Genomic DNA, 14,423 nt, shown 5'->3' on the forward strand with positions numbered 1-14,423 from the left:
AATCACCAAAAAAACCTCAGCTTTATTAACTGAAACATTAACTGTTGTCTTGTGTAAGTGTTGTACAAAGTCGGCATACTAAATTTCAATTTCCTCCCTAATCAACCATAATGCAACACGTGTCGCATTTCTAACGTATTTGCCAAATATTCTTTCTTTTAGACATCTCACTCTCATACTATAAAATCACTTCCTCTTTTTCATAATTTATACTTATACTATCTATATGGTCCAACACACACATTATATGCAACATTGCATCTTATAAAATCTCCATTCCAAAACCTTACTTCCAAAATTACTACTTTAACAATATCAATATCGTTTTCCCGGCGTCGACCAAGTAGAATCATCGTCTCTTTTTATTATATATATATATATATACTCATTAGAAATTGACAATTCAGAATCATCTTCTGAAACTGTCATTACCTGAAAATTCGAAATTGACAATTCAGAACCATCTTTTAAAACCGTCATTACCCGAAAAACATAATTGTTACAACTTCTAACACACATTGTAACAAAATGGACCATTTCAAATTATTTATATTTTGTACATTGATTTATATGTTAGGTTTTCAAAACATTGAAAAATTAGTAGAAGGAAGAGCTCATTACCACAAGAGAAAAGGAGGTGGTTCATCTCCAACACCACCTTCTTCACCGGCACCATCGGACGACGATCAAACACCTCCGTATAGCCCGGCCCCGGAAACCCGGCCCATGGTCCCGTCCGACCCGTACCCAAACCCAAGCCCGGACCAAGGAGGCCCGTGTATTTTTGACGTAACGTCGTTTGGGGCGGTGGGAGACGGGTCGACGGATGATACGGCCGCCTTTCGGAGCGCGTGGAAGGCGGCGTGCGCGGTGGAGTCGAGTGTAGTGCATGTTCCTTCGAGTGGAAAGTTCATGATCACCTCTACTATATTTCCCGGGCCTTGTAAGCCCGGACTTGTGTTTCAGGTGAAGTTCTGTCACACTTTCAACGTCTTAAAAAACAAAGTTTAACTATCATAGTCCATTTTTCTAAGAAGAAATAATCGAGCTAGTTATTAATTTGTCTTATTAATTTATTGTCGTGTAGTCGTAAACAGTCGCGTAATCAGGATTTATAATTAGGATCACGGAAAATTTCAGTAAAGGTGAACAAGTCATGACATAATGTAAATAAAAAAATCGGAAATTATAGTTGAATTGGTTTAGGTCGAGTTAGAGTTAAATGCTTTTATTGCCATCGTTAAAGGTGTTTATTTCTATTTTCGCCATTATATAATTATTTTTTTCTATTACTCTCATGGTAAAAGTGAATTAGTATCTTTATTGTCATTTTCTGACTTGCTTTACCTGCTACATCAGGTTACTAGTAATATATCTGTCTCAAGAAATATTTTCCTTTTTTGAGATATATTTTAGTTAATGTAAATAAATAATTGAAATGGAAAGAGTAATTTTTAAAACAGATTTATTAAGGAAATGAACTATTTGTAATACAAAGATATTAAGCAAAGGTTAATTAGCATAATGCTAATAAATGTAACTGGTGTAGGTTGATGGGATTTTGATGCCACCGGACGGGCCGGAATGCTGGCCGGAATCGGACAGCAAGAGGCAATGGCTAGTATTCTATCAGTTGGATCAGGTGACCCTTACAGGAACTGGAACCATTGAAGGCAATGGTGAACAATGGTGGGAACTTCCTTGTAAACCTCACAGGGTATGTTTATTACTTTCTGATAACTTACCGTTAATATATATTCCCGTTATCCCAATCATTTGTTTACTTTTTGATTCACGGTAAACAAATGATTAAAACAAAGAGAATATATGACATGTTTAATTAGAAGACGAATTAATTAATTGTACAACATGTTGTTTTACTGTTTTCAGGGTCCAAATGGTTCAACATTGCCTGGACCATGTGATAGCCCAGCTGTAAGTGAACAATCTATCTATTTACCTTTAAGAGTAAATTAAAAATTACTCTGTTTAAAAATTCAGTTTTTTAAAATTAATCCCTTATATAATTTTTTTCTAAAATTACTCTCTCAAAATACACTTTGATCAAAAATTAATTCAAAACTTCAACTCAAGTGACTTATTTATCCGTCTGTTTTTGAACTCTCCCTCCAATTGTCGTCTACATAATCAAAGTATAAACTGACTAAGCCACAAACAGAATAAGTTTAAAAACAGACGAAATAAGTTGCTTAAATTTGAGTTTTGTAGCAATTTTGTATTTTAAGGAAGTAATTTAGGAAAAAAAAATTATATAAAGGAATAATTTTAGAAAACTGAATTTTAAAAGGAGTAATTTTTAATTTTTTAATTTTGTTATAGCTGGTTTGTTTTCGATTCGTTTCCGGTAAAGCCGTATAACATTTAAAATCCCATCATCTCTAAATCACTAATCATACTATTAATTGTAAGGTTTAAAATTGACGAGGAAGAATTTTATACATCGTCCTCTTATCATTCTGTGTTTTACGAATTTAGACTAAACTGGATGGTATACTCAGTTCTCGTTCATGACTATGGGAATTTTATATTTGAAACAGATGATTAGGTTCTTCATGAGCAAGAATATAGAGCTAAGTGGGCTAAGGATACAAAACAGTCCACAATTTCATGTAAAGTTCGACGGATGTGACGGAGTATTGATCGATAAGATTCAAATTAATTCTCCGAAATATAGTCCTAACACCGATGGCATCCATGTCGAGAACACTAAAAATGTTGCCATCTACAACGCCATGATAGCCAACGGTACGTACTTACGTACATACGCTTTCTTTTAAAAATACGTGAGAGAATGATTACGGATTTGTACACTCGACTCCTCTTTACCTTGTCATACGTAAAGGCGTAAAATCACGGATTAGTGATGACCTATGATGCATACAAATTCTTATATAAGATACGTTAAAGTAAAACGACACCTTACCCTAGTCAGTATATTGACGGAATAAAGTAAAATGATACCATCAAGTATCTGTTAATAGCGAATACAGAAAAATTTCTTTTCGGAGTCCGAATTAATATTTAAAATCTCTATATACATAAAAAAGTTATAAATTTATTTTTTTAGCCTGAAAATTAGACAAAATACACAAAAAAAAATTCTGTTTCCGGTGTCCGCATACCCCGGAATGGCCTTAGTAGATTCGCCGCTGGTACCCGTGTCTGACACTCAACACTTGGACACCTCATTTTAGCCAAAATAAGTATACATTTCATAGAAATAGTCAAATCTGATACTTAAACATTTACCTGTGTCGGATACTTGTAAACGATTCTGAGTAAAATATACGTAAATAATTGTATGTATGTATGTATATATATGGGTAGGAGATGATTGCATATCAATAGGACCAGGAAGCTCAAATGTGGACATACAAGGTGTGGTGTGCGACCACAGTCACGGGATCAGGTGAATATTAGTTTTTTACCTTTTTACTTTTTTACTGTCATTCACTTTTTTTTTTTTTTTTTTTTAAACTTTGGAATAATACAGTTCTTGTCAATGTCATTGTACTGCATGAACTTCTTGGAAAAGGACTTTTTTGGTTTCTTTTGTTTGTCTTTTGATTTCAGTTTTGTCAATTACAGTATTTTCATAGTAAACTTGTCAGTGCTTTATTATTACTTTATAATATAATTACTGCCTTTGTTCGGTTCTGAATTTCATGCATTTGTTCAATATACGTATATTTTAATCAAACGTATGAAATTCAACCGTTCAGATGTAGTATAACTTTCAAGGGCCTTAATTTGTTCGTACTATACAAAACATTTACTTCTGAAAAGAAAACGTAAACTATTGACTTTGTTCAATTACAGCATAGGAAGTCTAGGAGTCCATAACTCGGAAGCATGTGTATCAAACATAACGGTCCGAGGAGCGTTAATCAAGAACTCGGACAATGGGTTAAGAATCAAGACATGGCAAGGCGGGTCAGGTTCGGTCTCAGACGTATCATTTCAAGACATTCAAATGGAAAATAATACAAATAGTATTCTCATAGACCAATATTATTGCCTTACAAAGGCTTGTCGGAACCAAACCTCGGCCGTATACCTCTCCGGTGTGACCTACAAGAACATCAAGGGTACCTACAACAATGTCCAAAGTGCACCTATTCATTTTGCTTGTAGTGACACCGTCCCTTGCACCAACATTACCATGTCCGAAGTCGAGCTTTTGCCATCACAAGGGCAATTAGTTGATGATCCCTTTTGTTGGAATTCTTATGGGTTTCAAGAGACATTGACTATCCCTCCTATTGATTGTTTGCAAGACGGTATGCCTGAATCACTCGGTGAGGTTGTCGCTTGTTGTCAATGAGATCGATGTCTCATATATATATATGTCTTATAAATTTATGTAAAAGGAAACGCCTTTTAATTACTTATTTCTACGAACCAGGGGAAGGCGCTGAGGAGCCATTCCTCGGCGCCTTCCCTCAGTTTGTAGAAATAAGTAGTTAAAAGGTGTTTTCTTTCGCAATTTACAAATGTATACTTGTATATGGCTTTTCGAAGTATTTGTCATGAAGGGCTTTGATATTTTTCGGGTTTTTGCCTTTTAGGTAATGCTTTAGGTATACTAGTAGCAGCTTCATCCCATTTGGGTGTTTTTCTCTCCCTTTTTGTGTGATGATATTTATTGGATATGAAAGTCTTGTATTGTGTTATTAGTAATATAAATGGTTGATGTATTTGAAGTTCTTCGATTTGCTATCAATTTGCCGAAAAGTAAGGTCAAAATGAGGCGAAAACAGGTCGAATATTCACATGAACTTCGACGGTTTGAATATAGCATGCAAGAAGCGTGTCGAGGAACATAAAAGCGCGGAATTAATACGGCCATATGAAAATTGGATCTTATTACACAGCCTTTCTTAAGTCGGATAACTTTGGCAAATCGAATGGTTTCTAGACCAATATGACGAAAAAGGATTCAGTAATCGTTGAAGTCGGATACACAACTCATTGTATTGCTTGAAGGCTGAAATACAGAGCCCAAAGCAACACTGACCAAAAAGAATAGTACTACTACATAATGGAGTAAATCAAATTGTTACCAAGAGAAGCAAATTTAATCATAACATCACTACAGCCATAGCATAACTTAATCGGGATACGTAATAAAATATCGAGTGAACCTTCTTTTGTAACCGACACAAACATGAAAAATCATGGATCTGTCGACGAACGTCTTGGTAAAAACTTGAATCAGCCAGATGACCATTAATACAGGAAAATGAACGGCGCTCTGCCCAATTTAGTTTTCTTTACCTCATGCTTGTTTCTTTGATGTCGAATGCTTAAAAATATGGGTTTCGCATAAATGTAGAAGGAAGCCTAAGCCCCGCTAGCAAACTGACCAGACAGATCAGCTCCGCCAGAAACAACAGGAGGTTCCTGGTTCTCTAGATGCTCTTTTCCAGGCACAAGACCGTTATTAATATCCGAACCCATCGGGGTCATCTGTGGTGGTTCCACAGGAGTGTCAACCAATGGTGTTGTGATGTCTCTTTGCTCAAGGGCACTTGACTCGGGTAGCTTATCAAATCCTGAGGCACGTGCACGTCTAGGCCTCTCAAGTCTCTCAAGGCTACGGCTCCTACTTCGGCCCCGGCTCCGATCATAGCTCCGGCGGGGACTCCTGCTGTAACTTCGCCGTGGGCTGCGGCTACGGCTCCGGCTGTAACTCCTGCGGGGGCTGCGGCTCCAACTCCGAGAACGGCTCCTGCTCCTACTTCGGCTACGTTCCCAAGTATTAACCTTCTCGGGGCTAGAACTGTAACTTCTTCCTCTACTCCTACCAGGCCCATCTCTACGGTTATCAAATCGTCCCCTACCTCGACCACGCCCAAAATCATCTCTGCTATAATCATCTCGAGGCCTTCCTCCATAACCTCCACCACGAGGAGGGCCAAATCCCCTTCCCCGGTTTCCGCGACCACCAAAATCACTTCTCCCCCCTCCTCGACTATTCATAGCCCCACCATCTCTCATCCCACGACCTCCAAAGCCACCATCTCTCGGGCCACCTCGAAAGCCACCATCCCTAGGCCCACCACGCCCCCCAAATCCACCATCCCTACTGCCATCACGGCCACCGTTAAAGCCACCATCCCTCATGCCACCACCTCGGCCACCAGAATCCCAACGACTTCCACCAAAAGCAGGGCTAGGTTCAAATCGATTATTCATACCACCTCGATCCTTACCAAATGGTGGAGCACCACGGAGAGCGATATCTCTCACTTCTGGTGGCACTGGCTGCTCAGCCCCTTCTAGCACCTTAATCAAATCACCTGCATGTTTCCAATCTTGATCAGAGAGGAAGGTGTAAGCCACTCCTGTGTTTCCTGCCCTTCCAGTCCTACCAATTCGGTGGACATAATCTTCAATCCCAGTTGGGAAATCATAGTTGATCACCACCCTGAAAATAATGTTGCTAAGATTATGGGAAAAGAAAGGTAACAAAACTTAAACAGGAAACAGCGCCTCTATCACCACAAAATTGGTTGCGCACTTTTTACTCGATGCAATTTTCATTTTTTAACCATTAAGAAACCTCCCCTCGATCTGTTTATAGGCTAAGGTTGTGCAGATACAATACCCCTACCCTGACACTTATGGGAGGGTTTGAGGCAGTCCGATATACATAAACTTCTAAAACAATCTGAAGTACAAGATAAAAATTACCTGATGTCCTTCACATCAAGCCCTCTAGCTGCAACATCAGTGGCAACTAATATAGGTGATTGTCCAGAGCGAAACTGATTCAACACATAGTCTCTCTCACTCTGGTTCTTGTCACCATGTATCACGGCAGTTTGAAAATTACGTTTCATATTTCGTGCAAGTTCATCACACATTCTCTTGGTAGAGCAGAAAATAATCACCTTAGAACCCCTCTCCTGGGATGAAAGAATTTGCTCCAATCGCCTTTGCTTTTCAATGTATGGTACAACTTCAACATACTGCAAAAGGGCAAATCAATTATAAGGGTGACAAAAAGACTGTCAAGCCAACCGAAAACAACCAGAAAGCATAGACAGAATTTAACCAAGAAACCGGGACAAAATGCCACTGTAACACTCTCTTAATTTCCAAATATGAAGATAGAAATTAAAAGGGACGGAAGTATTATGTTGAACACTTGCGCATTTCAGATCATTATTGGCAACGATCCGAACATCGTACAATCAGTACCATGCATTAAGATATTCAAGACCACATATTACCTCGCGTATAATATAGCACCGTAATAGCATCACTCTGTGAAACACGTGTATAATAGTCTCTAATAGCATCAATGTGTCGTAATATTAAGTTTACTAGTTGTAATTTTTCCGAGACGGAACCCACTCATTCTTTGAAAAGGCTTCCAATAAAAAAAGATGACATAACTCTATTCTTAAGATACCTGTGTAATAGATTTGTTGGCAGCAAGCTCATCAACACTACCAATGTTCACCTGAACAGGATTTTTCAGCAAGTCACCTGCTATATTCCTGACCTCTTTTGGCCAAGTTGCAGTGTACATCAGAGTCTGTCTTTGTGGAGGTATCTCATTCACAACCTTGCGAATTTGAGGTTCAAAGCCCATATCAAGCATTCTATCGGCCTCATCAAGCACAAGCAGAGAAACTTGTCCAAGATCAATATCCTTCGTCTCCAGAACATCGTTAAGGCGACCAGGAGTAGCGACAACAATATCCGCACCACGGCGTAATTCGGCCAACTGAGGGCCCTTTTGTGCCCCACCATATAAGCACTGGGAATTATCCACAATCATAGTCTCATCATTTGTTACACAAGATAAGTAATCAAAATGACATTACAAACATAGGAAAAGATAAACATAAAAGAATGCAGGAAATAAGGTGACACGGTATCCAACTGCCAAAAAAAAGTACATGTCCTAGAGCTTACAGCACAGAGGACCCTGGAAGATCTTCCAAATTTTATGGCTTCGGCTTGAATTTGAGTGGCAAGCTCACGAGTTGGAGCCAAAATCAAAACTGTTGGACCACACCGAGGATTATTCCGCCTTTCTTTAAGATGCGTAAAGGCAGGCATTAAATAACCCAAAGTTTTCCCAGAACCAGTCTTTGCAATGGCCACAATATCTCTGTGTTGTTGTGCAATAGGCCATGTTTGGGCTTGAATTGGTGTCGGCGAAGCAAAACCAGCAGATTGTAACTGGCATACGAAGAATCAAGAAAATACTTAATCAATAGTGCATCCTTAAACAGATATTTTCCAATCACAGAAATAAGTTAAAAAGGAAAGGGCAGCTAATATGCAGTTGCTTACATAAGCAACAAAAGGAGGCAATAAAGACTTATAAGACGCAGCCAACAAGCAAGATAACCCTAGTCAAATGAGTTGTCATATGGATGAAGGCTCCAAAGTCCATTGTGCAGCCTCAACAAAAGTACTTGTTGCACGTAAAGAGCGCGCATAGCAGTGCAGCGTACGACATATGCTCCCCACTGGAGCAGATATCGCACCTGCGACAAGAAACTTTTTTTAGTAATATAAATAGTATCAATCACTCATAGCAGCTGAAGGAAAAAGTGCTACCTTATCCTTACACCGTAAAATTAGGTTTTAACAAAAAAAAATTGCTTAGTTTCATTTGATTTCTATACCTCTCTCAGTATTTCAGGTGCTAACCCAGCAGCTTCAAAGGTCATATATGGAGCAGGAATATTCTCACCCTGTTCATAAACAGATATATTAGAAGTTAAAAATAATATTATCTCCAAAACAAACAAAAAAAAAACAAATTGTAGGAAATCTCAACGCTTATAGTAGCATGTACTACATCAGAAAGGATCCAGAAAGTTCTGTTTTTAAAAAAAGGGCACGCATTTGTGAAATTCAACCTTACAATACCGCAGTCTATTCAGAAGTATATGCTCTTAAAAAGTCGCTCAAGACAAATAATGAACCAAGCATCAAGATATATACACCAAACCCCTCTTCCCCCACCATTGGGATAGCAGGAGTCCAAGAGGCACACAGGGAGACAAAATGATAACTAGCTTAAAATAAGTAAGTCAGTAACTAAGACAGAAATATACCCTCCTCTCAACCCTGCTTACAAACAAAAAACCAACTAATGTGTCTCAAGATCAGGGTAGTTAAGGAGCGACAGCTATTCTTAAAAGAGGGAAAAAAAACACAACTTTCGGTATTTTCCAAAAAAAAAAAACAGACCAAGAATATGAGAAATCAAGAGTGCTAGGTACATAGGAAGATAAGGTTCAAAAAAGTATGCCACTCAGAAAATTCCCAAATGAACTAATTTTGAAATGAACACCACAATATGGTTCTTCTAGTAACACAAACAAGATAGAAGAACATAAAGATTATTGTTTGCACATAGCATCAACAAATTCTGACACTGTTGTCCCAAATTATTATTCAGTTAAGGGCGGATTGCCTGAACTCATATGCAAGCTGTGCAATCATCAGGCCTAAGAACTGTTGTCATGAGCAGGCGATACATAAAATAACAATGTAAGGGGGCGTTTGGTTCAATAACATGGAATGGAATGGAATGGAATATGAATCCATAATGGCATAGGGTTCTAAATCCATTCCCTCATAAACTTGTTTGGTTCATCTTAAAATTGTAGAAGGGAGGAATGGAGTTTGATACCAAGGGGGGAAGTTGGGTATGAGATTCTAGGGGTTTGGAATGGAGTTAGAATCCATTGTGTATCTAACTCCATTCCAAAATACTCCAACCAAACATTAGAACGGAGCAAATCCATTCCAATTCATTCCAAGAGAGCCAACCAAACACCCCCTAAATATTCACAGGTGTCACTTGAATTTAAGCCAAAGGTCAAGAACTCCACTCCTTTTGAGATTGACAAAGTTAACTAATACCCAAACTTTTTAAATATGAGCCCGAAGTTTGGAAAAATGAAGAGTCCTCTCTACATTCCCTACACCACTTGGTTTCAATACTCTCTGACAATAAACAGATACAGCATAAAACTGCCACAAGCAGAGTATACACGTATACAACACAATATAATCTCCATAACATTGTCACATATCAGACTAAGTATGAAAGGAGCGGGGACAACCAGGATAGGTGGAACAAAAAACCATTTGTACTACAATATTTTTTGTTGTAAATCAACCATAAACTGCGAAATCTTATAAATGAAACAAGAATAATCAAAGAATACACACCGTAGCTGTTACTTCATGCTGCAAACGGTAAGACTCAGCTGACTGCATGTTCATACCATCTGTTGGGCCAGACATCAAGGGAGTAGGCCTCATAAAAGCTTGATTGGGCATAGGTCGATCGACGTTTGAATGATTGAACATGCCATGCATTCCAGGTGCAGCTCCAGCACTCAAACTGCTATCAGGGGAAGGATGAGCATTATGATGAGGGGCAGCACCAGTCCTTGGGTCCTGTCAAAATATCCATATTCATATACTTTTAGAAACAAACAGTTGTACAAGAAAAGCAATAACTGAAAAAACATTTTATTCATAAAAGTAACGGTGTCTTTAAACAAAGGACAAAGGAGAACAGGACACCGAAACAAAAATAGTAGGTGATACTTTTAAAACTAATGCAACGGATTTTTAGTCAACGAACATTTGAGACAAAAAGCATCACTATCCCCCAACCCTTCGTTTTAAAAATTCGCCCATTTCCAAATAACACAAAAGCAGAATTGATATTTTCACAGCATTCACATAATGCGGTCAAATTTATAAGCATGTTGATATAAAGTTTCAGTCTCTCTTCCCTGAAAGAAATCGAGCACTACAATCATAGATAAGATAAAGTGGTCACTTATTTTTGCAACGAAGCTACTGTGCTAGTATATTAAGCAAGGTTCCATTCTCTCAAATATTACCCGACTAGTAATATGAGTTTGCTAAACTAAACTATCTGGCTGGTCAAATAAAAGCAATCAGTGCGAACACAAATGTATAGGTCAATTGCAGTATGGCACCGTGGAAACTATGTTGCTCGGACTCTTCAATATGACCTCGCGTACCCGTGTCGGACACTGGACACTCGGACATGGGTAGGACACTCGGACACTTCATTTTAGACCAAAAACATGAATTTTATAATAAAAATAGACCAATCCGTGTCGGATACTTCTAACCGAGTCCGAGCAACATAGCGTGGAAATATGAATATGAAGAACAGACAATAAATTAGATAGATCAGAGCACCACCTGGTGATTCCTTGCCATAGGTATTGCTGCGAGATTGGGATGCTGTCCAGCCATAGATGGTGTTTCACTGTTAGGATTGAAGGGATATCCTTGACCACCTCTAGGCTGCTGATTTCCATCAAACCCCATATTTCTGCTATCTTGCGGATACGGGAATCGGGGTCCTTGAGGCATGTGCTGAGACGGGGGTTGAGCATTTGGCTGCCCATGTGGCAGCATGGATTGCTGGTAGGGAGGATAATGCATATGTTGTGGCATAAATTGATGACCTTGCGAGTGTCCCACAGGTGGACTAGGGCTATGGTGTTGAGAAGCTTGCTGTCCCAATACAGGAAGATTCTGCCCATGCTGTTGACCCACATGTGATCCTTGTTGCGGCATAATACGTTGACCAGTTTGAAGCTGCCCTAACTCTGATAGTTGTTGACCATGTTGTGCAACATGTGACCCTTGTTGTGGCATATTATGTTGACTTGTTTGCTGCCCCAACTCAGATGTATGGTGACCGGGTTGTTTTGCCAAATGAGGGCCTTGTTGTGTCGTATGTTGATCAATTTGTGATCCATATTGCCCTTGTTGCATTGGCATATGTCCGCCTTCCGGACCCCTTTCATGCATCCCTTGTCCAGGATGCGCATAATGTTGCCCTGGGTACAAACCAGGCTGCCCGGCCGGAGGGATTTGTGATGGTTGTTGATGTGCCATTTGTCCACTCACGGAACTAGGAAACTGTCCAGGTTGAGGTTGTTTGTACTGAGTGGGGTACTGAGAAACATCAACGGCTTGGCCGTGTTGTTGGGACAATTGACTCATGTAATGAGAAGGGTATTGATAAACATCTGGTTGCCTCGGTTGTGCAGTAGGCTGCTGAGACGCAGTCTCTACAGGCGGCAATTGTAGAGCTTCACCAACCGGCGGTGGCTTCTCATACTGAGTAACGTTAGTCTCGGGATTCCAATAATAGGTAAGACCCGAACTCCCATCAATCAAACCTTTCCAAGGCTTTGGTAGCGATGGATCGTCCGGAGCATATCTTGGACCAGCTGCTTCCGCATTTGCCATCTCACACTAACTTTAGTTCACTAAAAACACATGACAGGTAAATTAAGCAAACACCCAATACACAGCACACTTAACAACGGATAATAAAAAAACAAAGTATCATAATTTCCAGGTTTAACTTCAAAACTTCTTCTCCACAGAAAACAACTGAATAGGGCCGAACCACAAAACCAATTCAATTCGAGTACTCGAAGCAAATCTAGTTAATCAACTATTTAGCTCGAAAAGAATTCAATCTCAAGCTGTTACAAACGTACATATACTACAGCATAACAGCATAAGCTCATCAAATAGAATAACATTCAATCTCAAAACTATTTCATTTAATAATGTTAATTATAACATTAACGAAAACCTAATCAATTAATCATAAAACTAATTAGTTGAACAATCAACGTATCCAAACCCTAAAACCTACGGAAACCCTAATCAACTAACAAAAACAATAATAATACGCACATAAATCGACGAATCTCATATCAAAAACAAAACTATCAACATTAAAATTGCATTAAAAAATATGAATTTGAAGATAAAAAAGCACAAACCTTCGAAAAAATTAAACGAAATTGGCGAATTGCGTAATAAATACAACTCAGTGAATATAAAATCGGATGTTAGGTCTTCGTTCACCGGCGGCAGGTGGTAAGAAAACGGTAATCGACGGCCGGAAAATCGAGAATTAGGGTTTTGATTGAGAAATTTGAGAAGAGTGAGAAGATGTCGAAGGTTTTGGAACTTGATTTAGGGATTTTTGGGGGGTTTTCTACACCCTAAATCCGCACCGCTCTTTGTGTCGACCAAATATATTGTTGTCTTTTGGCCCATATTAGGAATTACCCCTTGAGTGAGTAGTTTTAACTACTATGGTAATTTCGATTCCGAATTGTTTTAAAAGACGGTTTTAGAGATGAAACGTGAAATCAAGCTCAAAACTCGGAAGTATTATTTTGGTTCAAAGATAGTCGTTATGCTAATAGTATATGGAATTATTAGTGTGGGTGTCCGGCTTCGCCCTAGCTATCTCTATTTAGCATTAAAATATATTTTCAATTAACTAAAACTATTTTAAAGTTGCATAACTCATAAATTATTAATATATTTTTCTATGAACAGAGTATATCTTAAAATTACAATGAAATAAATTATGAGATAAATTCACTACTCCCGCTATTAATATTTTACTTAAATCGATTACTTAGCTAATTTTCCATATATACTTCCTTTTGTTCTTAGAATTGTTAACTTTTATTACATTTGTTATTATTACTTTTACTTTCAGTACTCCCGTCGTAATTATTGTTACTTTCACTAATTGTACATTAATATTGATAATTTCACTGCTCCCGTTGTTACTTTCACTACTCCCACTCGCTGGTAATATTGTTAATTTGACTATTCAAATGAGTTATTACTATCATATTACTATATCAAATGTTACTACAATTCTTTAACATAATTACTTTTACTCTTTAAGTATCCAATGAGTGATTTACATATATACATTAAATATATTACATACATGCATTAAATTAATTCAGTCGAAATAATTATGGAATATTATATTTTTTTTGGAAATCTAGCTTGATTTATTTACTTTTTAACAGTTTCCAAAATATAATATACTTATATCATATTTGTTTATGTTAAAATAATTAACATCTTTATACTAATTAATACCATAAGTGGGGCATGTTTATTTTAAGGAAAATCACCATATTCCGGTGTTCTCTAAATATATATTTCAACCAAAACTATATAATATTTACATTGAAGTCTCTTGTTCAGGTTCATCGCACAGTGTTATTGATTTAAAACTATATAGTATAATTAATTTGTATAGATTTATTTAATTACATTGAAGTTCCCTGATTTTTGAAACTAATATATAGTATTGATAGATAGCCCATAAATACTCTGTTGAAGATGATTATTTAGGAGTTATTCAAAATTTACAGCAAAAGAAGCGAGAGTTTTTTAGTTTACGGGGACCTCTTTTATTTGTGCAACTTTTTTTTATTGTGTTCATTTTTCTTTTAGGCGCTGAGACTCTAATAGAGTAGCCCATATGTTAGCTCGTGCAATTTCGTGGTGCCATGGCGGGAGAGTTT

The 14,423-nt window shown here is 37.9% G+C and overlaps 2 protein-coding genes across 2 annotated transcripts; one reads left to right on the forward strand and one right to left on the reverse strand.

Annotated features, from left to right (window-relative positions):
- The first annotated feature begins 211 nt into the window (after positions 1 to 211).
- On the forward strand, positions 212 to 4,544 carry LOC141619000 (polygalacturonase At1g48100). Its single transcript, XM_074436044.1, has 6 exons — positions 212 to 966; positions 1,550 to 1,717; positions 1,891 to 1,935; positions 2,559 to 2,766; positions 3,349 to 3,430; positions 3,841 to 4,544. Exons 1-6 carry the CDS (start codon positions 529 to 531, stop codon positions 4,343 to 4,345), a joined length of 1,446 nt encoding a protein of 481 aa, XP_074292145.1. The 5' UTR covers positions 212 to 528; the 3' UTR covers positions 4,346 to 4,544.
- Positions 4,545 to 4,841: 297 nt separating this feature from the next.
- Positions 4,842 to 13,269, reverse strand: LOC141618999 (DEAD-box ATP-dependent RNA helicase 40). Its single transcript, XM_074436043.1, has 8 exons — positions 12,861 to 13,269; positions 11,251 to 12,332; positions 10,234 to 10,464; positions 8,673 to 8,741; positions 7,951 to 8,220; positions 7,442 to 7,792; positions 6,718 to 6,995; positions 4,842 to 6,451 (listed from the first exon to the last, which is right to left on the reverse strand). Exons 2-8 carry the CDS (start codon positions 12,310 to 12,312, stop codon positions 5,365 to 5,367), a joined length of 3,348 nt encoding a protein of 1,115 aa, XP_074292144.1. The 5' UTR covers positions 12,313 to 12,332; positions 12,861 to 13,269; the 3' UTR covers positions 4,842 to 5,364.
- Between the last annotated feature and the right edge of the window lie 1,154 nt (positions 13,270 to 14,423).

Source organism: Silene latifolia, chromosome X (assembly GCF_048544455.1).
Source record: "Silene latifolia isolate original U9 population chromosome X, ASM4854445v1, whole genome shotgun sequence".
Classification (NCBI taxonomy): Eukaryota; Viridiplantae; Streptophyta; class Magnoliopsida; order Caryophyllales; family Caryophyllaceae; genus Silene; species Silene latifolia.

What these genes read in the sequence shown, in the direction of transcription:
- LOC141618999 (XM_074436043.1), bottom strand. Translation starts at nt 12,312, where the DNA reads ATGGCAAATGCGGAAGCAGCTGGTCCAAGATATGCTCCGGACGATCCA. An exon ending in CCAACAAATCTATTACACAG is followed by an intron (nt 6,996 to 7,441) that starts GTATCTTAAGAA and finishes GCCCTTTTGCAG; the next exon opens with TATGTTGAAGTTGTACCATA. An exon ending in CTTGATGTGAAGGACATCAG is followed by an intron (nt 6,452 to 6,717) that starts GTAATTTTTATC and finishes CATTATTTTCAG; the next exon opens with GGTGGTGATCAACTATGATT.
- LOC141619000 (XM_074436044.1), top strand. Translation starts at nt 529, where the DNA reads ATGGACCATTTCAAATTATTTATATTTTGTACATTGATTTATATGTTA. An exon ending in TTCCTTGTAAACCTCACAGG is followed by an intron (nt 1,718 to 1,890) that starts GTATGTTTATTA and finishes TACTGTTTTCAG; the next exon opens with GGTCCAAATGGTTCAACATT. An exon ending in GACCACAGTCACGGGATCAG is followed by an intron (nt 3,431 to 3,840) that starts GTGAATATTAGT and finishes GTTCAATTACAG; the next exon opens with CATAGGAAGTCTAGGAGTCC.